Source organism: Myotis brandtii, unplaced genomic scaffold (assembly GCF_000412655.1).
Source record: "Myotis brandtii unplaced genomic scaffold, ASM41265v1 scaffold1627, whole genome shotgun sequence".
NCBI lineage: Eukaryota > Metazoa > Chordata > Mammalia > Chiroptera > Vespertilionidae > Myotis > Myotis brandtii.
The window spans coordinates 88,501-115,263 of NW_005355951.1; the positions used below are offsets into that span (position 1 = coordinate 88,501).

Sequence of the window (26,763 nt, forward strand, 5' to 3'; positions counted from 1 at the left end):
CCCACTGAGCTCCAGGCACAGTAGTCCTCGGCCGCAGGGAAGTCCCCCAGCTCGAGCGCCAGGGTGCGCAGGGCCTGCTCGTGCTCCTCCAGCTTCCCGTGCAGGATGGCCCTCTCCATGGGCAGGCCGGCGTCCCGCACTCTCTCTGTGGGCAGAACCACGGGTCAGAACAGCGTGAGGCCAAGCTGGCGCCTGGCCGCTCCTACGCCCAGCCCCAGACCATGTGGAGCGGCGTCCGTGTCCACGCTTTGCATCTGGTGTCACAACGCCAAAGACACGTGCTACCTCTCTCTAAGGACAGGCAGGTCACAGAATACAGCTTTGCTCAGAGTTTAGAGAATGAACGAAACACATGACCCTGGTCTCAGAAGGCCCGGGAGACCTGCGTGCCAGCCTGGGGCCTCCAACCAGCCCACAGGACCCCGTCCAGTGAGGGCCTCTTGACTAACGCAGAAAAGCATCACAGATAACGTCACCTCTCACCATACAGTTGGCCAAACCCCTTTATTCTAATTTGAACTCTAGTCCATGCAAAGGCATATGGGTTCACATTGCTAAAATCCATGTCTACATCAGCCTAAAGCAGTGGTCGGCAAACTGCGGCTCGCGGGCCACATGTGGCTCTTTGGCCCCTTGGGTGTGGCTCTTCCACAAAATACCGACTTCTGCTCATGGGCCACAAAGTTTTAATCGCACTGTATGTGCGCGCCCACATGTGGTATTTTGTGGAAGAGCCACACTCAAGGGGCCAAAGAGCTGCATGTGGCTCGCGAGCCGCGGTTTGCCAACCACGGGCCTAAAGCAAGCATGTCAAACTTGTAGCCCACGGGCCGCATGTGGCCTAGCCAATATAACGGTATGTAAGAAAAGTTTTAATAAAAAACTCGTAACTTAATTTTTACAATATCCTGTTACACATAATTATTAATAACAAACTACAACGTTCGCTAATGACTGATGACTATAATCGTGTTGCATTCATTTCCCTTAAGCACTTTATGCACAGGCGCATCATTTCTCTCCACTAATACTAGCAGTGAATATTTTAGCAGCTGATGGCCACATCATTAGTCTTGTACTGACTTGTTTGGTGTGCTCAATAGGAAATATTTCGCTTTCGGAGAACAAGAAAAATAGGTTTATTTGCGTTACGCTTATTAATTCGTGCAGTTATTCAGTTTGGTAAGTTAATGTGCAAGAAAAAATATTAATTTTTATTAAAATGTTCTATTATTTTGTTAATGATGACTCGTTTATTTCAGCCCTTTGTATTCAGCATGTCTCTATCGAAATAAACCTATGTTTCTATGAAAATTGAAGCTTTTGTTTTTTGCGGCCCACATACACTTAAGCCTTGTTTATTTGGCCCGTGTTAGCCTTTGAGTTTGACATGCTCGGCCTAAAGATTTTTCCTGTTTGTCTCACAATGTAAATGTCCAGGTGATAAGTAAACGGCACCAGCAGAGGAGCACAGGGGCCAGCTGCCCTTGGTGGGCTGCGTCTCCTCAGTGACGTCCCTTTGCTGCCCACTCCCCTGCCAGCCAGGACGATAACGTAAGGTCTCTCCCACTGGGCAGGGGTGTTCCGAGGACCACCTCTCCAGGGACCAAGGATTATTCCAATTACAGGCCTTTTGCATTTGAAGTTTGGCCACACCCAGGCCTGATGCACAAGGCAGACACCACCAGTCCTGTAGCAAAGGGCTGGCTCATCCACAGGCCACCGACGGCACCAGACACAGGCTGCACAGGCACCAGCTGTCCTCACAGACCCTGAACACATCACTCCTAAGTGGACGCCACCCGTAAGGGACAGGAGAGGCACAAAGACGGTGACGAAAAGGTCTGGCAGCGACCTACACCTTCACATCTGCCGTCTCATTCATGCTTGACTCTCGCCCCCATGGGTGGGCTTGGCAGGAACTACTATGCCACATGCCCCAGTGACACCCCGAGTCACCTGACTCCCAGGGGGCAGCGGTCGTCTGAGTTGCAGTGCTGTTCCAGTCTTGGGGACACCCACTTCCTGCAAGCTCCCAGGCTTACTTTCTGACTGCCAGAACAGGGCCGCCTCGGGGCGGCTCCCCGGCCCATCCACCCGAGGCCTGGCCTGCTACTCCCTGGGCCCCACGCGGAGCTTCCACGGCCTCACCTGACCCTCGGTTACGAGGACAGGATTCCAGCCACACCACTCTCCACCCTCTGTGCATGTCTGACACTACGCATGCTCCACAAAGGTGGCGGGATAAGAACAGCCATCGACAAACTGAGTAGCATGAAGTTGTTATGAAGGGATCTGTACAGCATAAAGTAGGACGTAAGTCAGGGGCAGTGAAAATGCTGAACAAGCATGACCGCACGGGCACTGACCCATCATAACGGGCGGTGGCTGTGGGCGACCGTCTGAACGTCAAGTGCGGGCTGGGGCCAGTGTTGGCCTCTGCACCTGCTCAGAACGCCTGCTGTGGGGCTGGCGAGCTGGGCCCGCTGGGCACCTGCTCTGAGCTCCTCATTCCTCTGCTACAAAGGTCAGCAAATAAGCATCACACTGCATGCTGAGCGTTGTGACCTATGCCTGGGATACACATAGTCAGTCCCCAGTGTTTGCAGATTCTGTATGTGCCTCCTCGCCAGCATCTCTCTGTAACTCCAAAAGCAATACTTGTGGTGCTTCTGAGGCACCTGTGGCCTCACCCGCGTGGCCAAACGGGTGAGCCAGCGACCGGTGAAGCAAAGCGACGCTCGGCTCTCACTGGGCACACGTGTGCTTATCACGGTCCTCAGGTCCCGGGGCAGCACTGCTGTGCTTCTGTAGGTGGTTCAGCATTTACAACGGCCCAAGCTCAGGGCTGGACGCGGCTACGCTGGCAGCACAGGAGGGCTGGTGCCTCCCAGGAGCGGTGTGTCCGCTGAGCCTCGGGGGGGCTGACTCGGCGCTGCTGCTGTGAGACAGTGTTCACGAATCAGCTGATACTACATGAGAGTCTTTACACAGAGGCATCAAACACGCTCTGCACGGACCGGCCGAGGGAGAGCTAGGGATCAGAGTGCGCAGGGACCTGGCCCGGTCTCCCGAGCACAGCAGGGTCCTCACTAGTTGTCTGTGGAGACTACAGCCCCCCTCCAGCGGGGCTGGCTTTGTGCCTGAAAGGCTCCAGGGATCGCCCACGAAACCACAGGAGCGATGCCGAAGCCTTGCCCTGCTCCCGCCACCCGCAGGGTTACCATGGAGCGACCACGAGCTCGCCTCACCCATCAGGAAGTGCACTCGGTACAAGTCGGACTTCTGCAGCAGGCGTCGCAACTTCGCCTGGGTCTCCGTCACCTCGGCCCCCGAGCCGCTGGCGCCGGGCGTCCGCTGCAGCACCGCGTCCAGGTAGAGGAGGGCCAAGCGCGTGTGGTACTCTTCCCTCTGCAGGAAACGGGCCAAGAAAATGCGTTCATGAGGGGGAGACTGGGTGCCCGGCCCGCAGTGCCGAGGGGACCTGGCGGATTCGCAAGGACAATGCACAACACGCTGGCTGGTCAAAACCCTCTCAGAAACACAACGCAGAGAAGGCGGATTTAAAATCCACGGGGCCCTAGCTGGTTTGGCTCGGTGGGTAGAGCCTCGGCCTGCAGACTGAAACGTCCCAGGTTCGGTTCCAGTCAGGGGCACATGCCCGGGTTGCGGACTCAATCCCCAGTGGGTGATGTGCAGGAGGCAGCCGATCAGTGATTCTCTCTCATCATTGATATTTCTATCTCTCTCTCCCTGTTCCTTCCTCTCTGAAATCAATAAAAATAAATAAATAAAAAACTTACAGGGAAACTATAAAAGGGCTACTTCTCATTTTGAGAAGGGCCACAGGATTCTCCAAAGAGGTACAGCTTCTCTCATTTCCTTTAAGAAAATCAACAAGGAAGGAGTAGAGAAGGAAAGTACGAGCAAGATGGACATGAGATGAGGGTAAGAAGCTACTTACTCCTCCCGCCTCTTTCACAACCGCCAGCTCCTGCAGACCACCAGCAGCACAGCTGGGCAGCCAGGGCACAGAAAACGCTACACGAGGACCACCTGCCACCAAGTCTTAGTGTGGAATCCCGTCGCTTAGAGCGGGATGCTGCCACCGGCACACCTGATCCACTTCGCGGGGCTCACCTGCAGGTTCCTGTCCATAACCAGGTGTTCCAGGTACCGCACAAGGGCGTTGGGGTATTTCTTAAGGCGAGTGAGCACATCGTCTGGATTGAAACCGTCCTGCTGCTCCTCCGAAGGCCTCTTGGTGAAAACCTGAACTCCAACCTGCGGGGAGAGCGCGCTGAGTGCCTGCTGTGCACAGGCCCCTCTCACCGTGTCCCGAGCACCGCGGTCCGCGCTCTGGGCGAAGCCGCAGGCTCTGGGAGCAGTGCACAGGAAGCTCGCAGACGGAGCAGAGGCTGCTGGCCCGGCCCTCCTCACAGCCTGGCCATTCCCTTCAAAGGGCCAGAAGTTAAAGAACGAAACATTTATTGGAAACAACCCATAAAGCAAAACTTTGTAATATTAAGATCATCCCAAACCAGGACGGTCACTGGCTGACTAGGAAGTGAAGGATCTGAAGTTCTGCCCACCCAGCGGCCCATTCTCCTGACGCTGACACCGCTTGGTGGAGCACCCAGTGTCCAGGCTGCCTCCAGCCTGTCTCCCGGGGCCCACGGTGCAATTCTGTGCTCTGAGGACGTGCTGATGGCACGCAGGGAAGCAAACCCAGACTGCACCTGCCCCGGGCACTGTGTGCACTCTTACGCACACGCTCGCACGCCACAAAGCCCATCAGCGGAACAGCACAGCTCGGCTCTGCCAACTGCAGCGCCTCGGGGACGTTCAGAGCTCTCGGAGCCCGAGCTCCCATCCTGAGGCGCCCACTGGGTCCGTCTCCTTGTTTAAAAGGTGACACATGTGAGGGACCGGTGCAGGGTCGGGGAGCACCCAGAGCCCAAGCGCCGTGACCAGCTCTTAGCAGCGGGAGAGTCCCCACTGCAGCGGCACTAGGCTGTCAGCAGGCGTGAGCAGGTCGGCGCGTGGTGGTGCGTGTGCCAGCGCAGAGTACAGAGGGTGGGAAACGTACACGGAGCACACGGCCAACTCCAGTTACGACAGCACCAGGGAGGACACGGGCGACCCACATTTCAGAAGGGCACCTGTGGCCAAGGCCCTGCCTGCATCAGAAAGCTACCGCTGTGTCTCCAGAGGGAGCGAGGCCGCGCAGGCGTTCTCAGCGGCGAGAACTGAATGCTTCCCCAGGCATCTTGGGCCTGTCCTCGGGATTCTGGCCCTGCCCCGAGCACGCTGTCCCCTCTGGGGCCCCAGTGCTCTCTCACTGACCACTGACATCCTTGCTCAGCCTCCGAGATGGGCCAGTCCTGCTCACGGCTGCCCTCCTTCCTCCAGACCCACGACCCCGCATCACAGGGTGGGAGCGGAGACAGGGCAGCGGTTCGCCTGGCGTGGCCCAGGCCGGGCACCCAGCCTGCAGAGCAGCCTTCGGATCCTGCTCCTGTCCACGGACCACACGGCTGCCAGCCTCAGGTGAGGTTTTGCAGAAGATGCTAAGAATGGGGCTGGCTATGCTGCCGTGTCTCTAATGTGGCCCGCCCCAGACAGGGTGCTGAACGGCGCGTCTCCAAAAGCACTGAAACGCTGGGACGCCAGGTGCGCAGGGGCTTGTAAAGGGGAGCAAAGGACGTGGACACAGCTCAAAGCGAAGCTTGCTTACCCACCCAAATCAAGGCTTTGTCTGTTTTTACCACCCCAGCCCCACCCCCCCGAATGCATTTACGAAGCACAAACCTCCTCACTTTTCTGCAAGGCCCAGTCGGCGTGCTTCCACACCAGCGCGTGGTCCGGGCTGTGGGTGAGGAAGTCCACCACGTAGTCGTACAGGTCTGCGCGCGTGGGGTCGTCAATTTCCCCGTTCACGATGTTCACCCACAACTGGCAGGAGCAACGAGAAGAAACAAAAGCTTACGTACCTGCTAGAAGCGGCTGAGAAAGGGCACACACTTACTTATTTGGCCTTTTAATACTTAAAAGCAGTCGGACAAATTTTAAGTGCTTAAGTCAAATTTAACTTTTTCTCAGAGAAATAAAGAAATGTAGAAGACATGGCTCAGAAAATCAAGAAAACCTGTCCTATTCCCCCCTCTTTAGTGACGTCAGTGACACAGGTCACACACGCCCTGTATGACCTTTTTTTTTTTTTTTTAATTTCCAAGGTACTTTATTGTTAAAACAGGTCACAACACTAAGCCTCGGGCTGGTTCTGCCAACACACAAGCTACAAATGCTTGCCTGGCAGCTGAGGGGCGCTCTGCGGTAGCATGTTTGAGAATTGAATAAAAATCCATATAAAACAAATATTCAAATAGTTTCCATAGGAACACGTAAGTGTGACCCCGTCGCCTAGGCCTTCCACCTTGTTCCATCTGTGCCACCCCCACTTACAAAGACATTCCAAACTAGCAATCATTAAGTTAAGTGGTCCCCCCAAATCCCTTAAGTCAAGCTACACTCGCGTAACAGCTACAGGAATGGCGTCTACACGTTCTCCCTGTGTGGGAGAGGTGGGTGTGTCCAGCAAGTTTCTGCACAAAAGCAATGCGGTCACTGACAGCTCAGCACCGAAGTCACCCAGGACTGCTGGCCAGGCTGTCTCCACTTCTCCATTCCAGGAATTCCTCACCTAAAGTCTTTTTCCTACTGTGATAGACACTGTCCTTTCAAACGCTCTGATTCTGTCCCCAAGTGTCCAACAGCCTTTGCACAAGGCCCCAGGATAGATTGTAATGAGAGGCCTCTGCCATTTCTTGCAGAACTTCCTGCCGTGAAGTGAAGCTTGCCTTCGAGCCCAGCAGGGGCAGCGTCAGGGCAGAGGGGCCGCTGCCCGAGGTGCCTCCGCGCCCTCCTCCGCGCTGCACTTCGGGCCACGCCACCAGCCAGAAGCCCCAGAAACGGGCAGGCAGCAGCGGCTGAGTCCAATGATCTGCACGCCAACATATTTTATGGCACTAGTTTCTTCAACACTGAGTTCCCTAAAACAAATAATCTGATCACACACACACTAAAATGTGTCACTTTAAAAACATAGTGGTTGTCTGTCATAAAGTGAGATTTTTTCATATTATTTCAATTTTGTAAATCTCTATATATACCTCTGCTAATATTATTACATGTATATCAAGCTATAATTCTTTTTTTTAAATATATTTTATTGATTTTTTACAGAAAGGAAGGGAGAGGGATAGAGTGTTAGAAACATCGATGAGGGAGAAACATCGATCAGCTGCCTCTTGCACACACCCTACTGGGGATGTGTCCACAACCACGGTACATGCCCCTGACCATAATCGAACCTGGGACCCTTCAGTCCGCAGGCCGACGCTCTATCCACTGAGCCAAACCGATTAGGGCAAGCTATGATTCTTATGTAATTATGTGATGTAAAAAATAAAAATTTATCTTTGACACTCAAATCTACTCTCAGCCGTGGGGTGCCTGCTGGCGGGAACCATTTTTCTCTCTCAGCCTGTTCTGCAATGATGTTGCCACAATAGTTTAAGCAAATGTGAGTGTGCCTCTGCCAAAGTCAGGAAGCTGCCTCAGCTTGCTGAGTGGTGCTGGTGGTCGTGGCTGCTCACAAAGCACAGAAAAGAAGGCCCACGGGGAAACTGTGGCACAAAGCAACCCATGGGACTGAGACCGGTGCAGCCTCTGTGGAAGACAGTATGGAGGGCCCTCAAAAAACTAAAAATGGAACTCCCATTTGATCCATGATCCCACTTCTAGGCATATATCCCAAGAAACCAGAAACACCAATCAGAACAGGTGCACCCCTCTGTTCATAGCAGCACAATTCACCATAGCTAAGATTTAAAAACAGCCTAAATGCCCATCAGCAGACAAATGGATTAGAAAACTGTGGTACATCTACACAATGGAATACTATGCTACTGTAAAAAGGAAGGAACTCCTACCATTTCTAATAGCATGGATGGAACTGGAGAGCATTATGCTAAGTGAAATAAGCCAGTCAGAGAAAGATATGTATCACATGATCTCACTCATTTGTGGAATATAATAACATAAACTGATGAACAAAAACAGATCCAGAGACATAGAAGCATTAAACAGCCATCAAACCTTAGAGCAGCGGTTCTCAACCTGTGGGTCGCGCCCCCTTTGGCGGTCGAACGACCCTTTCACAGGGGTCGCCTAAGACCATCCTGCATATCAGATATTTACATTACGATTCATAACAGTAGCAACATTACAGTTATGAAGTAGCAACGAAAATAATAATTTTATGGTTGGGTCACAACATGAGGAACTGTATTTAAAGGGCCAGAAGGTTGAGAACCACTGCCTTAGAGGGAAGGCGGGGGGCAGAGGGTAAGAGACCAACCAAAAAACTTGCATGCATATTAGCATAACCAATGGACACAGATAATAGGGGGGTGAAGGCCTGGGCTGGGGGGACAGGGACAGGCTGGGAGAGGTCAATGGGGGAAAAAGGGGACATATGTAATACTTTCAACACTAAAAATTTTTTAAAAAGTATATGGATTGTCTAACCACTATGCTGTACACCTAAAACTAATACAAAACAATATTAAATGTAAACTATAATTGAAAAAAAAAAGACTTTCCTTTCAATAAAAACCACAGCAATCCCAGTGGATGGCAACTACCACAGGGGAACGGTCTCCCAAGAGCGTGAGAGCGGTCAGTCAGATGCTGCCGGATGCAAGACTAACACTTGGTCACTTGATTCAGGCTCCGCATCCGGCCAGTTCTGGTTCCACCCCAGCTCTACCGCTGGTCCGTGGTTTGAACCTGCCTTGACCATCTTCAGTTTTGTGTGTTTTTAAATATTTTTGCAATTTCAGAGAGAAGGAAGAGGAACAGAGAAATAGAAACATCAACGATGAGAGAGAATCATTGTTCAGCTGCCTCCTGCACACCCCACACTGGGGATGGAGCCGGCAACCCGAGCATGTACCCCAACTGGGAAGCCAAACATGACCGCCCAGTCCATAGGTCGACGCCCTACCACTGGCCGGCAGGCAACCAGCTTTAGTTTTGTCACAGATGACACAGGGATAATAATTTACCCAGCTCTCTGGCAATCGTTACTGTCATTAACAGTTATTAATATCATAAATTCGCTAACATTAGCAGGGAATTATAAAACAAACTTATTCCCAGTGTTAATTTTCTAATAAGGCAGTGAAGGCAAATGTCTGAAGCCTCAATAAGAAAGCATATTTTTATTTCTTAATATTTCAAAAAACTCAGCCTTCATAATGTTCTTATGAAGAGATGTAAAGACAAAGGAAAAATTCTTGGCCCACATTCTCAAGACATTCACTTTCTAAAAACAGTAGTCATCTTGTTGTTTAAAAAAGCTTATAGATCAGGGGAAAGTGGTCTCTCTCAACTTGTGATGACTTTTAAGCAACACTAAGGCACACGGACTGGTTTCCCAATAATGCCAACGTGCTTTTGAACTAACCTGAACTGCAGCCGCGTCCTGGTTATTATGGTGGTAGAGCAGTCCCAGTGCAAAATACCTGCAGGAAAACAACGTGGTGAGTGCCCCTCCCACCTTCTGTGGGGCACCCGCACAGTGACACCCCACCCTGCCTTCTCCCCCCTCAGAGTTCAGCAACAACAAGGTCCTCGTTTCTGCTTATTTACTTATGGTGTTAAATGCACACCCAGCACCCTGGCTGGTGGCAGATAGTTGGTGTGTCCTCCCGGGCACCAAAAGGCGGCAGGTTCGACTCCTGGTTGGAGCACATCCCCAGGCTGTGGGTTCCATCCCTGGTTGGGGCATGTACAGGAGGCAACCAATCAATGTTTCTCTCTGACATCAATCTTTCTGTCTCTCTCTCTCTAAGCATATTATCAGGTGAGGATTCAAATGAAAAAATTTATGCCCTATCAATTTCCAAAAAAAACACATTCAAGTCTAAGATAAGCTGACCAATAAAACAATGACTTTACTATGAAAAATCACGTTTGAAATTTCTTTACAATTTGCTTCAAATATTACTATAATTTCATATATCTTCAGTTAGCCACTTTAACCTAATACTAAAGAACTATTTGGAAGGTTTGCTACCTGAACTATTATTGCAAGAAGGAGTAAGGAGTTGAACATGAACAGCAGTAAAGACCAACAGGATCCAGGCATCACAGAGAATGGAACATCAGGGAAAGTCCTGGGGGAGGCCACCAGAGTTCAAGGACATGAGTTTCTATTCAGGCTGCATTACTTATGACTGTGTGACCTTGAGCAAGTAGAAAGGATTAGCAATGACATTGGCATTGCCTGGGCAGTGAGCCACAGCCACCCTTCCAAGTTCTGCAAGTGTGTCTTGCTCCTGGTCCCCTCCTCCCCAGTAGGGGACTGGAGCAAGGGACCCAGGAGGTGTCAGATTTCTTCCCACACAGAGCAAACTCCCAGGATATGGCTGACTCTCCGGACCCTGTCATCCCATCACTACCGCGAGGTGTCAGCGTATTTTCTGGTCCTAAACAAGATGACTCCACTCCACACGTGTTCAGGAATCGGAGGGACAGCTGGAGGAGCAGTGCCACGTGGAGACCAGCCACCAGACTCTTGTCTTGGCCTCTGAACAGGGTCAAGCACTGGACCCACTCAGTCCCCGTGAGATTTCACCAGGGTGGTTGTCATTTCAAATACATAACAAAAACCACAGACTAAGAACCTTATTGCCAAGTGGAGCGTGGGGGTCACCCAACACTTTTAAAGAAAAAACTCGTGAGGCCCAGAAGATTCGACCACGTGACATCGCAGGAGGAGGAAGCTGCCACCTGCACCCAATCCATGTCCTCGGATTAACTGCCCTCGTGAGAGGGGCGAGGGGGTGGCCGCCTACTAACGCGTGCCCGTAACGAAGACAGTTTTAAGCCATAACCTCTTACCCACGAGACCAAGAAGCCCCCTCTTATCTATTTATCCAGATGTCTGTCTATCTATTCAAACTGGGCACCAGTGGGTAACGTGCGCTATTAACTGTGCCAACAAACACTGGTGTCTTCTGCAGGCGAATCCTACCTGGAACAGGAGCAACCTGAGGACCATTTCACTTACGACAGGCTGGTTAGCTCCACATGGAAGATGCCACCGGAGGGCGCTGGCTGTCACTGGGACTTCAGGGCAGCCCCTTGAGGGCCTCGGCAACTCAAACCCACTGGCTTCATCGGCTTCACCATGGGAGGGAAGGCCAAGCAGGAAGCCGGGCACGTGGAGCACACTCACCGCTTGTGCTTCTCCAGCCAGGCAGCGCTGTCGGCCAGCAGGCAGGCGTTCTCGGTGACCAGGAGGTCCAGCAGGCTGGCGTGGCCGGCCTCGGCGTACAGCTTGAGCAGGGCCGTGTCCACGTCCTCCTTGTAGCCGTGGACCACCTCTGAGCTGCGCACTTCTTCCAGGTAGGTCATGAGGAAGCGCTTGCACTTGGCCGCCTTCTCCTGGTCGCCCTGGGTCAGCTGGTTCAGGTCTGCGTACTCGTGGAGAGGAGGGTGAGACCGCGTGAATGAAGAGGAGGTGGGCAACAGGAAGGGGCACAGAGAGATCAGCTCCCGGACGTCAAGCTGGCCGCTTCTGCAATTACAGTGTCAAACTAAATGAAGCAAAAAGAGAGAGAGAGTGCACGTAGGCACACAAACAGCACTGGAGGGCGGGCACGCTGCGCACGGAGCAGGAGAGCGGCGCACCACCGCAGAGACGGCCTTCACCCGCACGTGAGGCACAGCATCCCCGGGCCGAGTGCCACCACCTGATCTCACACAGGGGGGGGGACCAGAGAGAGGACGCACAACACGTGCTGCAGTGAAACTCCGACACAGCCGCACACCACGGGCTGTGGCTCCCCGGGGCCCCAGGGCAAAGAAAGAGACACAAAGGCAACACCCATCAGCATGGGGTCGTCCTGCACTGCTTCCTCCCCGGCTGCTGGACGTCCTACAGGCTCTGCGGGACCCCAGCTTCCAGCTTCCTCAGCAGGCACCTGGGACCCGGGACACGGGCACCGCGGCCCTTTCCAGGGACTCCTGAGGACTCAAGCGGCCAGCAGTCCTCACCTCGCAAGGCCCAGGAGGCCCTCCAGGAATGCCCATCGCTACCGCATCGCCGCTCCCTCTCCCCTCGCCTCCCTCCGCCCCAGTTCTGCCCACAGTGCTAACAGCAGCAATGCCAGCAAAGCCTCAGGCCGGGCCCAGGGGCAGAGCCGCCTGTGGGACATACCCGCCGTGCCCGGCGCGTGTGGTGAGAGGGTGGGAGGGTGCGAGGTGCGGGCGCCGGCCATGTGAGGCAGCACCAAACTTCTAACAGCAAATGGAGAAGGAATATGAGGACCAGCCCCAGATGAGTGAGGAAAAAATCACGAGTATTATTAGCACGGTCTGCCGAGGGCACAGGAAGGGAAGGCAGAATCATGCCTGTCCCAGGAGGGTCCCCCTCAAACCTGCGCTTCCCCGGCCTCACTGACAAAAGCGAGCAGCAGTCGATGTAACGGTAAGTGATACAGAGGCTGACGTGGAAAGCACAGGAGCCCGGGTTGACCATGGACAGGCCCCACATTTATTCTGACAAAATCGGCAAACTTTTTTAGGAGCGCACCATGACCGTTCACCTGTATTTTAAATTAACCCGTGACGTGACGGAAGACCCCAGTGAGGAGGCTGCCAATTCCATGGGGACAAGACAGGCGTGAGTGAGAGTGTCAGCCCACAGGGACCAGGACTCCTCCCCGACCCCAAAGCTAGTGATCATCCAGGCGCAGATGACAACAGCGGAGAACTTCTGCAGGCAAAAGGTTAGCGGGCACCAGGCTCACATGGGAACCCCTTCTTTAGCCAGAGTCTGTTCTCTGCAACTAATCCGGGACCAGGGACACGATCAGAGCCCCAGTGCGTGGCGCTGGGCGCTGGCGGCAGGGGCAGCTCCTCCTGAGCGCAGGCCCTGGAGGCCGCACAGACCAGCACAGCCCATGGCGGCTCCCACCACAGGCTCTGCTCCAGCCCCGCATTCTGAAAGCTGCTCATAGGCAATGTGTTAGTGGGTACTCAGACGACGGTACAGGTTTCACCTAATCTTCTGCAAAGCATGCTGGGCACACAGTGTGAGAGGGCAGGGCAGCTGGGAGAACGGGTGAGACGGGAGCAGGCGAGGGGTGAGGGCAGATGGCCCTGGTACAGACAGGGTTACTCATGGTGCCGGGAACCTCCCGGGAGAAACACAACTTCCTGAGCGAGCTAACTATGACGGGCCATTTATAGTCTTTAGGGAATCGTTTTCATAAGTCCTCCCAGAACTGCCTGCTCTTGTTCTAAACTCATAGCTTCCTGTGAAACCTCTGGAGAAAAGGAAAAGTGAACAATAGTATTTTCCTAAAAACCCTCCACGTTATCAAATCCACTCTTTAAACTCCCCTCTCCTGTCCTGTACGCCCGCATCAGCCCCACCCTCTAAGATACAGGACAGCTAAACTAAGACTGAGGGTGCAGGGGATGGGTACCATCTAACCAGGGCAGCACCTCCCACCGCAGCATCGAGGTGGAATGGAGCCCTGAGCACAGAGGGACCCTCGGAAGTCCTGCTCAGCACCTCGAATTACCTGAAGAGCTCTTTAGCTTCCAGGAACTGCAGTTGTGCAAAGTGTATGAAGCCCGCCTGCTGCAGGATCCTTCTGTACATTCCCTGAAAGAAAGACAGCTATCAGATCCACGCTTAGAAGCTTCGACAGAAATACCATCCACAGCACACGACACAAATCAAGGAAACGTTGGGCACACACCTTTGTCTCCTCGATGCCTCTTTCTTAAAGCGCCACATTCTCTGTCTCTTTGGATCTCTAGAAGAAATACTCCTTTACTCCCAGCCCCTCAGTCAAACTTCTGATAATCCCTCCCTAGCGCTCAGTGGAGCAAGATCAGTTCCTGCTTTAAATGAAGAGAAGGGGGTGAACGGTGAGATGCCAGTCTCCTGACCGCCTGGCTCCTTCCTCTCCCTTTCCGGTTTCTCTAAGCCTGGGCTAGCATTTGGTCGCACGCATCCTAACGTTAAAGTAAGGAATGTACCTGATGATAAGGGTCACATCTAACCCTAAAAACACAGCCCCTTCAGGAGAGTTACCCCTAAACAACCACCTCTGCTCCACACCCATCCCATCAGGGTTGTTGGGAGCCCGGTCCACAGCTGTGACTCACGCGGACCCATTCCTTTGTAGCTCAGCCCAGAAATGAGCAGAGGTGGGAAACCGAGAAATAAGAGTCTACCCAGGAGCCGGGAAGGCTCGAGAACAGGCATATTTCAACAAGGTATCGAAACAGTAATTTACAGCATATGGAAGTCGCTCCAGTAGAGCAAGGGGGGAAGAGGTGTGCGAGTGCGCGGCAGGTGCACGGCAGGTCCGCACGGGGAGACAGACCCCAGCGCTCTGCTCTCACCAGCTGCCGTGCCTTCCTGTCTCTGCAGACTGTACTGGTTATGTTTTACCTTCTCTGAGGATTGAAATGTTTAAAATGCCTCTCAGAGGGCTTTCACACTGTAGGGCTCAACTGCTGTTCCCCAGGTCCTCTACCCTGTGAGGTGAACTGTGGTTCAGGCACGTTTCACAGGGTGACAGAGGGGGCAGGAGAGGAGGGAAGCAGGCGGGGCCGATCTGAAGCACCTGCAGGGTGTGGACTTTACTGTAGGCAGGAGGCCCCCACTGATGCATTTTATGCCAGGATGTGGTCTGCAGTTTAGAAAGATCACCCCAGGGTGGCATGGAGGATGGAGCAGGCACCCCGAGGAGGCTGCTGACACCAACCAACTGCAACGACGGGCACGGAGAAAGGGCTGAACCCGAGGTCCTTCTGAGGGTCCCAGGGCTGTGTGTGTTTGCAGCAACAGGGAGAAGGCAGACAGCATGTTAGAGAGGGGACACGCCGACTGAGATATCGGACCAGAGAGCAAGGCGGCTAGTAATGTTCTTAATACTCACTGCATATGTCTACTCGTGGCAAGAAGAGAGGAGAAAAGGCAAAAGCAGACAAAGAACCAGGAGAGCCTCTTTAAGAAAATGTTACAAACTTAAAGTGTGCACATGAGTGTGCGCGTGTGCGTGTGCATGCGCGTGTGTGTGCGCGCGCGCGCGCGCGTGTGTGTGTGTGTGTGTGCGCGCGCGTGCGCACGCACACAAGGAAGGGCACCCCAGGACCGGCCTGTCCAGCCATCCAACTCGTCTGCAGGCGGCAGCTCAGGGGTCCCTGATACACAGGCGAGAGGAGTGAGGGGCCCAGCAGGGTCTCAGGTCTGGCTACCGGCTCCTCGGCTACTCCAGGCCACTGGCTGGCGGTGTAAGGAAAGCACTGCAGGCGCTCAGCACAGCAGGCCCTGAGCAGGCACTTTCTTCCTTTTGCTTTTGCTGCCCCCTGCTGAGAGCTAATAGGTAGGTCTTACTTTAAAAAATTAGGAGGATGAGAGTTCATCACTATTTAAATAGAGAAAAGATGCCTTCTTTCATACCCCATAACCACTAAGTACACTTCCTGCCTCTCGCTGTCAGAACCTACCTTTTTCAGCATAAAGCATCCTCTCATTCCACAGCAGTCACAGCCATGGACTGTGAAGGGTTACTCTACGTCCATGAGCCCTTTCAATGATGACTTAGACATTCACATGAATGTACACTCACCCACATCACATTTCTTTTTCTCCCGGCTCTAGAGCGTAACCTGAACTAACCTGACAGCCGATCAAGCAGCAATTGTTAGGGAATGTGACTTCATTAGAAATAAGAATAACTTGTGATTATTATATCCATTACATTTATTCATACCAACTCTACGAAAGCTCGTGTTTCTTAAGTGCATTGAGTTTTCTCCTAAGGAAATTAACTAGGTGGATTCCTGCAGTATTAGACAGTTATCCGTATGGTTAACCTGTAGAAAATAGAAACCTAAACTTTTACAATTCAGTCCATCCCAACAAATACAAATTCTAAAGGAGGAAACAAAGTAACCTGCTGCTACTCTTGATTTTCAGAATTATGCCCTGATTCTTCTTTGAAGGCCACTGAGGAAGGAAGTTGATCAGAAACACAGCTCTGTGTACCAAGCACAGAAGCCGGAGGCTCCCAGCCTGACCTGGCTGTCGGCCGTGTCCTGCGGCTGCTGCCCGGGCCGCGGCTCTGCACCCGTTTCCTACCTGCACAGTGGGATGTGCCGAGAGAACTCCGCCTGAGCGGTTTGGCACACAGGAACGGCTCCTGTGTGGGGCTAACCAGCCGTGGGCAAACTACGGCCCGCGGGCTGGATCCGGCCCGTTTGAAATGAATAAAACTAAAAAAAAAAAAGACCGTACCCTTTTATGTAATGATGTTTACTTTGAATTTATATTAGTTCACACAAACAGTCCATCCATGCTTTTGTTCCAGCCCTCCGGTCCAGTTTAAGAACCCATTGTGGCCCTCGAGTCAAAAAGTTTGCCCACCCCTGGGCTAACCCTGAATGCTTTCTGCTTACTGCCCCGGAGGCATGCTTCCTCCATCAGTAGCTACAGACCTGAAATTTTTCCTTTGGAATATTCCTCCGGGCTCCTTTTGCTAAAACCAACGCCTCCTCCACTCTGTGGCTTGCTAGAAGATCCTGTATTTGTTTTTCCAGAGGTAAGGGAACCAAGATGTAAACTCCTTTACTTGTGGCGACAATCACTCTTCCTGGGAAGAAAGTCAACCAATTGGAAAGGGGAAGACATACTGCCGGCAAGAAAACACGCTGCTCCCCACACTGACCCTGCTCTGACTTGCTGATCAATTTCATCGGCGTTCTCCCACACAGAATCACCATAGAAACTAGAAATGATAACGCCTCTCTCTTCTTCATCCCATACTTTCAACTGTCAGCAAAGGCCAAACTCTTAACACTACATTTCCAAAGTATAAAATATCCTTTTTTGCATTGTTTTTATTTGAAAGTGCTGATAAATTTACAATCAGTTGAGTAGATATACAATATACAGTCCAATGAGGTTATAGAGATCAGTTATGGAAAATTGTCAGTCCGAATTATGATGTACCTCATATAAAACTTTTAAAATTTTATTTTCTGTTCGTGTTAGGTACTTTACAGGAAACAAGATTATAACACAACATTCTGAACGATGAGACAGTATTTCATACTCACCTGCCATACAAACACCTCCACATCTCGGCACTACCTTACTCACTCCCCACACAGCTGTGAGTCACCCTGACCGTGGCCAGCAATGTCACCCATTTCACCTGGGGGACCTCGCACAGGCATCCACCCAGGAGTGCAACTACAATCCAAGACCAGCTCCTAGGACAGTGATGGCGAACCTTTTGAGCTCGGCGTGTCAGCATTTTGAAAAACCCTAACTCAACTCTGGTGCCGTGTCACATATAGAAATTTTTTGATATTTGCAACCATAGTAAAACAAAGACTTATATTTTTGATATTTATTTTATATATTTAAATGCCATTTAACAAAGAAAAATCAACCAAAAAAAATGAGTTCACCTCTGACACGCATGTCATAGGTTCGCCATCACTGTCCTAGTACAAAGCTTTATTTTTTTAATCCTCACTTGAGGAAATGCTTATTGATTTTTAGAGAGAGAGAAAGAGAGAGCTAGAGAGAGAAACATCAATCAGTCGCCTCCCGTAGGTGCCCCAAGCAGGGATCGAGCCCGTAAACTAGGTATGTGCCCTGACCTGGAATCGAACCCACAACCTTTTGATGCATGGGATGACGCTACAACCAACTAAGTGACCCATGTCCTAGAGTCCAGTACAAAGCTGTTCAGTTCTGCTGTGCCCTGGGGACACGTGTTAAGCGAGCTATTACATGTTCACAGGAAGCAATGGCACGGCTTCTCTTTCTGCGTCAAGGAGAGTTCCGGTCAGCCACGCCTTTGCTGCTGTCAGCTCGCCTCCCCTGCACTCCTGCCCACTGCAGCCCAGCCAGCCCTCGTCTCCTGGCCTGGATCATCACCGCATCTCCCTCCCTGGTCTTCCTGCTCTGCTCTCTAGTCTGATTATCTGTCTTCTGTTCTCACAACCAAACTAGCTTTTCTCATCCTCAGGAGACTCTGTCCCCTCTCTGTGCTGGAGTCCCTGTTCCCCGGAAGCCCCCCTTGCTCCACCTAGGGTGGGCACATCAACAGCCCCTCGGTGTGCACCACCCTGCCCACCTCAGCACCCGAGGTACACGGCACTGAACACCATTGTGAAATGTGTCCTCTGAGGCTGTGCCAGGCCTCCAGCTGGAAGCTGAGGGGCTTAACATGCCAGGTGAGTCCTCGGAAGTTCACATCCCCAGCATCTCAAAAAGGAAGGGCAACGTGTGGTGAGCTAAGATCCGTAAACAATACACGTAATGCAGGAATCTGGACTAGTTCCTGGCCCAAAGAAAAGATCATAGTAGGCATTCTAGGACCCCTGGGGGAATCTGACACAGGCAGGACATGGGAGCTCACTCTCTAAGGTGCGGAAGGGCGGTGTGGTTACGGAGGAAAGTGCCCTGATTCTGAGGAGAGGCAGGCTGGAGCATTACGGTTTAAACGCTGTGTGGTCCTCCACTTCCCTTCAACGTTAGGCGCTACATCTAAGTGGACGGTGCACAGAGGTTTCCTTTGTCTTCTCTCAACTCTTCAGTACATTTAAAAACGTTCTAATAAAGTTTAGAAGTAAAATAAATCCGGCCCCTGGCTCCCCACTGCACAGAAGAGGCAGTCCCTCCCTGACTGCCCTGGTCTCCTCATCTGACACCATCCTCCTTCCACGCTGAGCACCACAGCCACTGAATTGCTTCCGGGGCCTGAAGTGCAGGTTTGCATGCACCTTGCTCTCTACCTGAAGGTTCTTTCATAGCGCGTGTGCTTGGCTGAGTCCTTCTCACCCTTAAAGGTTTGGCTCAAATACCACCTCCTTCAGGAAGCCCTCCCTGATATTTCTAGGAAATACTTCCTCCTCTGCTCTCATCCTTACTTCATTCTATCAGGCTCTTCAACTGCTGTACCTACTGTTTAAATGTCTCTCTCCCCACTGACCCTGGGGCCCCCGAAGTGCGGAATGTGTGTTACCATCGCCTTGTACCTGCTATGCTCAGCATAAACCTGGTTCCTAACGGCCCGGAGCAGTATTTACTGAGGAAATGTCACATTGGAAAGAATACACAGAATTTTGTTAAGATTTCTGCGTAAACTGGTACCTTCGAAGTCCTGCAGAATGTGGCCTTCCTTGAAGGGCAGGGTCTGCTTCTGCTGCTGGTCCAGCATGCTGTGGACTGTGATGAAGGCGTCGTCGAGCGCCAGGACATAGGGGAAGCAGACAGCCGCCCCGATCACGTTCTCCGACCAGTGCACAGGAGCCCGCTGAGAAATCCCAGCAACGGTGGCAAACATGCCTGGAAAAACAGGGATTAGGAGGCCTTAAATAACTAGTTATTTTCCTGCGTCTGGATGCAGAATATCTCTCACTTTCCTTATATCTCAGATAGGAAAGATAACATAATTTGCTGCATGTGTGAAGAACTCTACGTGACTTCATTTCCATGAGAACTAGCTTCCCAGAGTGTATATCTTATATTTACTTCCAACTAAAAATGAAGGTAAACTGGGGGATTAAAAATGGTGGTGGAGTAAGTGGATGCTGCATGGACACACTCCCAGGACCTAACTGGAATTACAACTAAAACACAGAACAACTTCTTGAATAATCAACTAAACACTCGCTGGAGAGGATCCTGATAAATGAGGACCGAAAGTGAAGACCGCATAGAGACTGGTAGGAGGGGCGGAGGCGCAAAAGATTTAGCCGGCTGCCACAGACACCAGCTGAGGTTCCAGAGGCATATCTCAGCTCCGGGGGGTTCCCATTGAGAACGCTGGGGTCTAAACCCCAAGCAGAAAGCACCAGAATTGAGAAATGTGACCACAGAACATCTGGCTGTGAAAAGCAGCAGGGTTGCTGTCTGCCAGGAAGAGACAGCTAGAAATGCAGGCACCCTCTTAAAGGGCCAACACACAAAATTCCCTGTGCAGCCACCCACCTTGTGCTCCAGCAGAGGGAGGACACAGTGAACTGGAGCTGTGTGAGCAGAAGTCAGGATTGGGGGCTCTGGAGTTATACCTCAAAAGGTAGACATCCCAGTTTCCAGTTCTGAGTCATTCCCTCATGCTGCGGAGGTCGCAAATTCCCTATTTGCTATACAGGCGGCTTTGCCTGGGTGGAAGACAGTTGACAGACCCTATTGGAAAGCACCTTGCTCCACAGTGTGGAGTTACTGAGGCCCATTAAGAGACTGAGAATTAGAATTAGCATCCAAGCAGAAGCAATTGCCCCACCTTGTTGGGATAAACTCTCGCCATACCTGTAGATGATTGCCTGAGGGCTAGTCAAGACTAAATCCAATCAGTGTGCAAGAGAGGCAGTCTTGATAGCATCGGTTCTCAACCTGTGGGTTGCGACCCCTTTGGGGGTCAAACGACCCTTTCACAGGGGTCGCCTAAGACCATCGGAAAACATATATAATTACATATTGTTTTTGTGATTAATCACTATGCTTTAATTATGTTCAATTTGTAACAATGAAAATACATCCTGCATATCAGATATTTACATTACGATTCATAACAGTAGCAAAATTACAGTTATGAAGTAGCAACAAAAATAATTTTATGGTTGGGGGTCACCACAAAATGAGGAACTGTATTAAAGGGTCGAGGCATTAGGAAGGTTGAGAACCACTGCCTTCGAGTTTACCAGACACTTTATATCGAAGCTGGTCCTTTTGCCATCAGAGCAAAGATTTACTGCAGGTTGTCCTACACTAGAGATTGAGGGGTATAGCAGATCTACCTAACATAAAGTCACAAACCCAAACAGGCAACCAAAATGAGGAGACAAAGTAACAACCCCCAAATAAAAGAAGAAGAGAATTCTCCAGAAGAGAAAAATAAAATGGAGATAAGAACTTTATCTGATATAGAGTCAGAAAAATGATGGTAAAGATGCTCAACAGCAAGAGAAAAGATATAGTAACTATGAAACCAGAAATAAAGCATGACATAGCACAAATAAAGAACACATTGGAAGGAATACACAGCAGATTAGGAGTGGCTGAGGATCAGATCAGTGAATTAGAAGACAGGGTAGAAAAATCACTCAATCAGAACCAAGAAGAAAAAACAATTAAAAAACAGGAAGACAGCTTAAGGGAGCCAACATGAAATGTACAATATTCACATAATAGGTGAGCCAGAAGGGGAAGAAAGAGAGCAAGAGAAAGAGAACATGTTTGAAGAAATAATAGCAGAAAACTTCCCTAACCTGGTGAAGGTCATACAAGTTCAGGAGGCATAGAGAGTCCCAACCAAGAAGAACCCAAATAGGCCCACACCCAGACACATCATAATTAAAATGCCAAAAACTATAAGACAAAGAGAGAATCTGAAAGGCAGCAAGAGAAAAGCAAACTGTTACTTACAAAGAAGCTCCCATAAGGCTGACACTTGATATCTCAATAGAAATTCTATAGGCCAGAACAGAATGGCATGAAGTACTCAAGGTAATGAAAAGCAAGGATCTGAAACCAAGATAACTATATCCAGCAAGGCTATCATTCAAAATAGATAGTCAAATAAAGAGCTTCCCAGACAAAAAAATAAAAAAAAATTAAAAAGAATGAAAAAAAATAAAAAAGGCTAAAGGAATTCATTATCACCACCCAGCATTGCAAGAAATGCTAAAGGAACTGCTGTAATGAGAAGAAGAGAGAAACCTAACCATACAGCATTAAAATGGCAATCAATAAGTACTTATCAATAATAACCTTAAAGATAAATGGGTTAAATGTTCCAATCAAAAGGCATAGGGTAGCTGGATGGATAAAAAAACAAGACCCAACTATATGTTGTCAACAAGAGACCCAGCACAGAAAAAAAGATTCACACAGGATGAGAGTGAAGGGATGGAAAACCAGTTAACTGCCACAATATTTTGAATTTAAATAAAATGGTTTGCCACTTGTGTCTATAGACACTTATGGCGTACAAATGGTTAAGGGAGAGACTGACAAAAATACAGTCATAGTAGCGACTTTAACACCCCCCTGACTCCACTGAATAGATCTTCCAGACCAAAACTTAACAAGAAAACAGTGACTCTGAATTGCACACTGGATCAGAATGAATTTAATTGACATTTATGGAACATTTCACCCCAAAGCTACAGAATATAAATTCTTCTCAAGTGCACGTGGGTCATTCAAAAAGACAGGCCACATATCAGGACACGAAACAAGCCTCTAAGTTCAAGAAGATTGAAATCATATCAAGCATCTTCTCAGATCACAGTGGAATGAAATTAGAAATCAACTACAGTAAAAACACCCCAAAACATTCAAACACATGGACACTAAATAGCATGTTATTAAACAATGAATGGTTTACCAATGAGATCAAGAAAGAAATAAAAAACTTCCTGGAAACCAATAAAAACGAACACACAAGAACCCCAAATCTGGGATACAGCAAAAGCAGTCCTGAGAGGGAAGTTCATAGCACTACAGGCCCACCTCAAAAAATAAGAAAACTCTACAATAAACTATTTAACCTTACGGCTTAAAGAACTAGAAAGAGAACAACAAGAAAAGCCCAGAGTAAATAGAAGAATGGAAATAGTAAAGACTAGAGCAAAAATAAATGACATAGAGACTAAAAAGATCACTACCGCCCTAGCTGATTTGGCTCAATGGATAGAGCGTCAGCCTGCGGACTGAGGGGTCCCAGGTTTGATTCCGGCCAAGGGCACATGCCTGGGTTGCGGGCTCGATCCCCAGTGGGGGGTGTGCAGGAGGCAGCCAATCAATGATTCTCTCTCATCATTGATGTTTCTATCTCTCTCTCCCTCTCCCTTCCTCTCTAAAAATCAATAAAATATATATTTTTTAAAAAATCACTACCAAAAAATTCAATGAAACCAAGAGCTTGTTCTTCGAGAGGATAAACAAGATTGATAAAGTGTTAGTCAGACTCATCAAGAAACAAAGAAAGAGGACCCAAATAAATAAAATCAGAAACGAAAGTGGAGAATTAACCACTGACACCAAAGAAATACAAAGGATTATAAGAAAATATTATAAACAACTATATGCCAACAAGCTGCACAATGTGGATGAAATTTACAAATTCCTAGAAAAATACAATCTCCCAAAACTGAATCAGGAGGAATCAGAAAACCTGAATAGATCAATTACAACTGAGGGAATAAAAGCAGTAATCAAAAAACTCCCCACCAAACAAAAGCCCAGGTCCAGACAGCTTCACAGGGGAGTTTGACCAAACATTCAAAGGAGAACTAACACCTACACTCCTCAAACTATTCCAAAAAAGTCCAAGAGGGAGGAACACTTCCAAACTCTTTTTATGAGGCCAGCATTATCCTAATTCCAGAACCAGATAAAGACACTACAAAGAAAGAGAATTATAGGCCAATATCCCTGATGAATATAGATGCTAAAATCCTCAACAAAATATTAGCAAATCGGATCCAGCAATATATTAAAAAGATCATACACCATGACCAAGTGGGATTTATTCCAGGGATGCAAGGCTGGTACAATATTTGCAAATCAATAGACATGATACATCACATAAACAAACTGAAAGACAAAAATCACATGATCATATCAATAGACACATAAAAAGCATTTGAAAAATTCCAACACCCATTTTTAATCAACACTCTCAGCAAAGTGGAATAGAGGGAGCATATCTCAAAATGATAAAGGCCATATATGACAAACATACAGCCGACATCATACTCATGGGAAAATACTAAAAGCATTTCCCCTAAGAACAGGAACAAGACAGGAATGCCCACTTTCACCACTCCTGTTCAACATAGTATTGGAAGTGCTAATCATAGCGATCAGACAAGAAGAGAAATAAAAGGCATCCAAATTGGAAAAGAAGAAGTAAATCTGTCATTATTCACAGATGGCATGACATTGAACATAGAAAACCCTAAAGACTCCATCAAAAAACTACCAGATTTAATAAATGAATTAAGCAACATAGCATGATACAAAATTAACACCCATAAATCTATGGCATTTTTATACACCAATAATGAACTCACAGAGAAACTAAAAAGACAATCCCATTTACCGTTGTAACAAAAAAATTAAGATACCTAGGAATAAACTTAACCAAGGAGGTAATAGACCTGTACTCGGAAAACTACAGGACGTTAAAAAAAGAGATAGAGGAAGACATAAACAAGTGGAAGAATATAACGTCTTCATGGATTGGTAGAATCAACATCATTAAAATGTCCATACTACCCAAGGCAATCTACAGATTCAATGCAATCCCTAGAATTACAACAAAAACTCCAAAAATTTATATGGACTAAAAAAAAGACCCTAAATAGCCGCAGGATTCCTGAGAAAGAAGAACTAAGTTGGAGGAATCATAATATCAGATTTCAAGTTATACTACAAATATACCGTAATCAAAAGAGCCTGGTACTGGCACAAGAACAGGCATATAGATCAATGCAACAGAATAGAGACCCAAGAAACTAACCCAAGCCATTACACTCAATTAATATTTGACAAAGGAGGGAAGAGCATACAATGGAGTCAAGACAGTCTCTTCAATAAATGGTGCTAGGAAAATTGGACAGATACATGCAAAAAAATGAAACTAGACCACCAACTTACACCACACACAAATATAAACTCAAAATGGATAAAGGACTTAAATGTAAGACGGGAAACCACAAAAACCTTAGAAGAATCCATAGGCAGCAAAATCTCAGACATCTCTGATAGCAATATCTTTACTGATACATTTCCTAGGACAATGGAAAGTTAGAAGAAAATAAACAAATGGGACTACATCAAAATAAAAAGCTTCTACACAGCAAAAGAAACCATCAACAAAACAACAAGAGAGCCTACTGCATGGAAGAACATGTTTGCCAATGTTACATCTGATAAAAGTTTAATCCCCCAAATTTATAGGGAACTCATATAATGTAACCAAAGGAAGATAATCCAATCAAAAATGGGCAAAGGAACTAAATAAACTCTTTTAGAAAGTGGACATCAGAAGGCCAAGAGGCATATGAAAAAATACTCAAAGTCAGTAATCATTGAGAGATGCCAATCAAAATGACAATGAGTACCATCTCACACCTGTCAGAATGACTACCATCAACAAATCAACAAACGGCAAGTGCTGGCGAGGATGAGGAGAAAGTCACTGGCAATCGGGGTCCAGGTCCAATTTTAAAAATGCCATAGATTTATGGGTGTTAATTTTGTATCATGCTATGTTGCTTAATTCATTTATTAAATCTGGTAGTTTTTCAGCCTGCATTTCCACCAGCAGTGTGTGTGCCATCGATCGGAACAATCTGAAGGAGCAAGGTCTGGTGAATACGGCGGGTGGGTTAATACTTCCCAGGCAAGATCTTTTAACGTGTCTTTAACTGGTTTTGAAGTGTGTGATGGTGTGTCATCATGAAAATCAAGTACAGAGATAGCGCTTTCCCGCTCAATGAGGCTGTTCAAGAGGTTGGGCACCCTGGGGCTAGAAGAAAATAAACAAATGGGACTACATCAAAATAGAAAGCTTCTACACAGCAAAAGAAACCATCAACAAAACAACAAGAGAGCCTACTGCATGGAAGAACATGTTTGCCAATGTTACATCTGATAAAAGTTTAATCCCCCAAATTTATAGGGAACTCATATAATGTAACCAAAGGAAGATAATCCAATCAAAAATGGGCAAAGGACCTAAATAAACTCTTTTAGAAAGTGGACATCAGAAGGCCAAGAGGCATATGAAAAAATACTCAAAGTCAGTAATCATTGAGAGATGCCAATCAAAATGACAATGAGTACCATCTCACACCTGTCAGAATGACTACCATCAACAAATCAACAAACGGCAAGTGCTGGCGAGGATGAGGAGAAAGTCACTGGCAATCGGGGTCCAGGTCCAATTTTAAAAATGCCATAGATTTATGGGTGTTAATTTTGTATCATGCTATGTTGCTTAATTCATTTATTAAATCTGGTAGTTTTTCAGCCTGCATTTCCACCAGCAGTGTGTGTGCCATCGATCGGAACAATCTGAAGGAGCAAGGTCTGGTGAATACGGCGGGTGGGTTAATACTTCCCAGGCAAGATCTTTTAACGTGTCTTAATCAATGAAAAAATATCCTCGGGGAAAGTGGGCTGCGTACGACAACGTGCTGCAGTATGTTTGGAATCGCAGCGAGAGGAGTGTGTCGGTGCTAAGGATTAACAATGGGCACCCAGAAGGACGTCCAAGCCCCAGAGCAGCAGCCAATGATATACTAGGTGTACCGGTTAATAATGGCGGATTTTGTAATCAAAGAAAACAGGATAATTTCAAGAGAAACATTGAAAATGCTTTATTCAAAGTAATGTCCATCGCTAGCTACACATTCCCCCATCTTTCAGGTAATTTGTGGATACAGTCCCCATAGAACTTTTCTTGTTTTGAGGCAAACCATTCAGAGACCCAATTTACCATTTCTTCGTACGTTTTGAAGTGCTGCTCAGAAAGTGTGTGTGCCATCGATCGGAACAAGTGGTAATCTGAAGGAGCAAGGTCTGGAGAGAATACGGCGGGGTTAATACTTCCCAGGCAAGATCTTTTAACG

General features: G+C 48.6%; 1 protein-coding gene across 1 annotated transcript in view; it reads right to left on the reverse strand.

The window, feature by feature from the left end:
• TGFBRAP1 (transforming growth factor, beta receptor associated protein 1) overlaps nucleotides 1-26,763 on the reverse strand; it is a 40,059-nt gene that overhangs the window by 4,526 nt on the left and 8,770 nt on the right. Inside the window, exons 2-10 of the mRNA XM_014536455.1 lie at nucleotides 19,268-19,462; nucleotides 16,597-16,751; nucleotides 13,665-13,747; nucleotides 11,309-11,650; nucleotides 9,533-9,590; nucleotides 5,812-5,955; nucleotides 4,141-4,284; nucleotides 3,252-3,411; nucleotides 6-145 (exon numbers count right to left, since the gene is read on the reverse strand). Coding sequence (XP_014391941.1) covers nucleotides 6-145; nucleotides 3,252-3,411; nucleotides 4,141-4,284; nucleotides 5,812-5,955; nucleotides 9,533-9,590; nucleotides 11,309-11,650; nucleotides 13,665-13,747; nucleotides 16,597-16,751; nucleotides 19,268-19,462 — 1,421 coding nt within the window. The remainder of the gene's footprint in view (nucleotides 1-5; nucleotides 146-3,251; nucleotides 3,412-4,140; nucleotides 4,285-5,811; nucleotides 5,956-9,532; nucleotides 9,591-11,308; nucleotides 11,651-13,664; nucleotides 13,748-16,596; nucleotides 16,752-19,267; nucleotides 19,463-26,763) is intronic.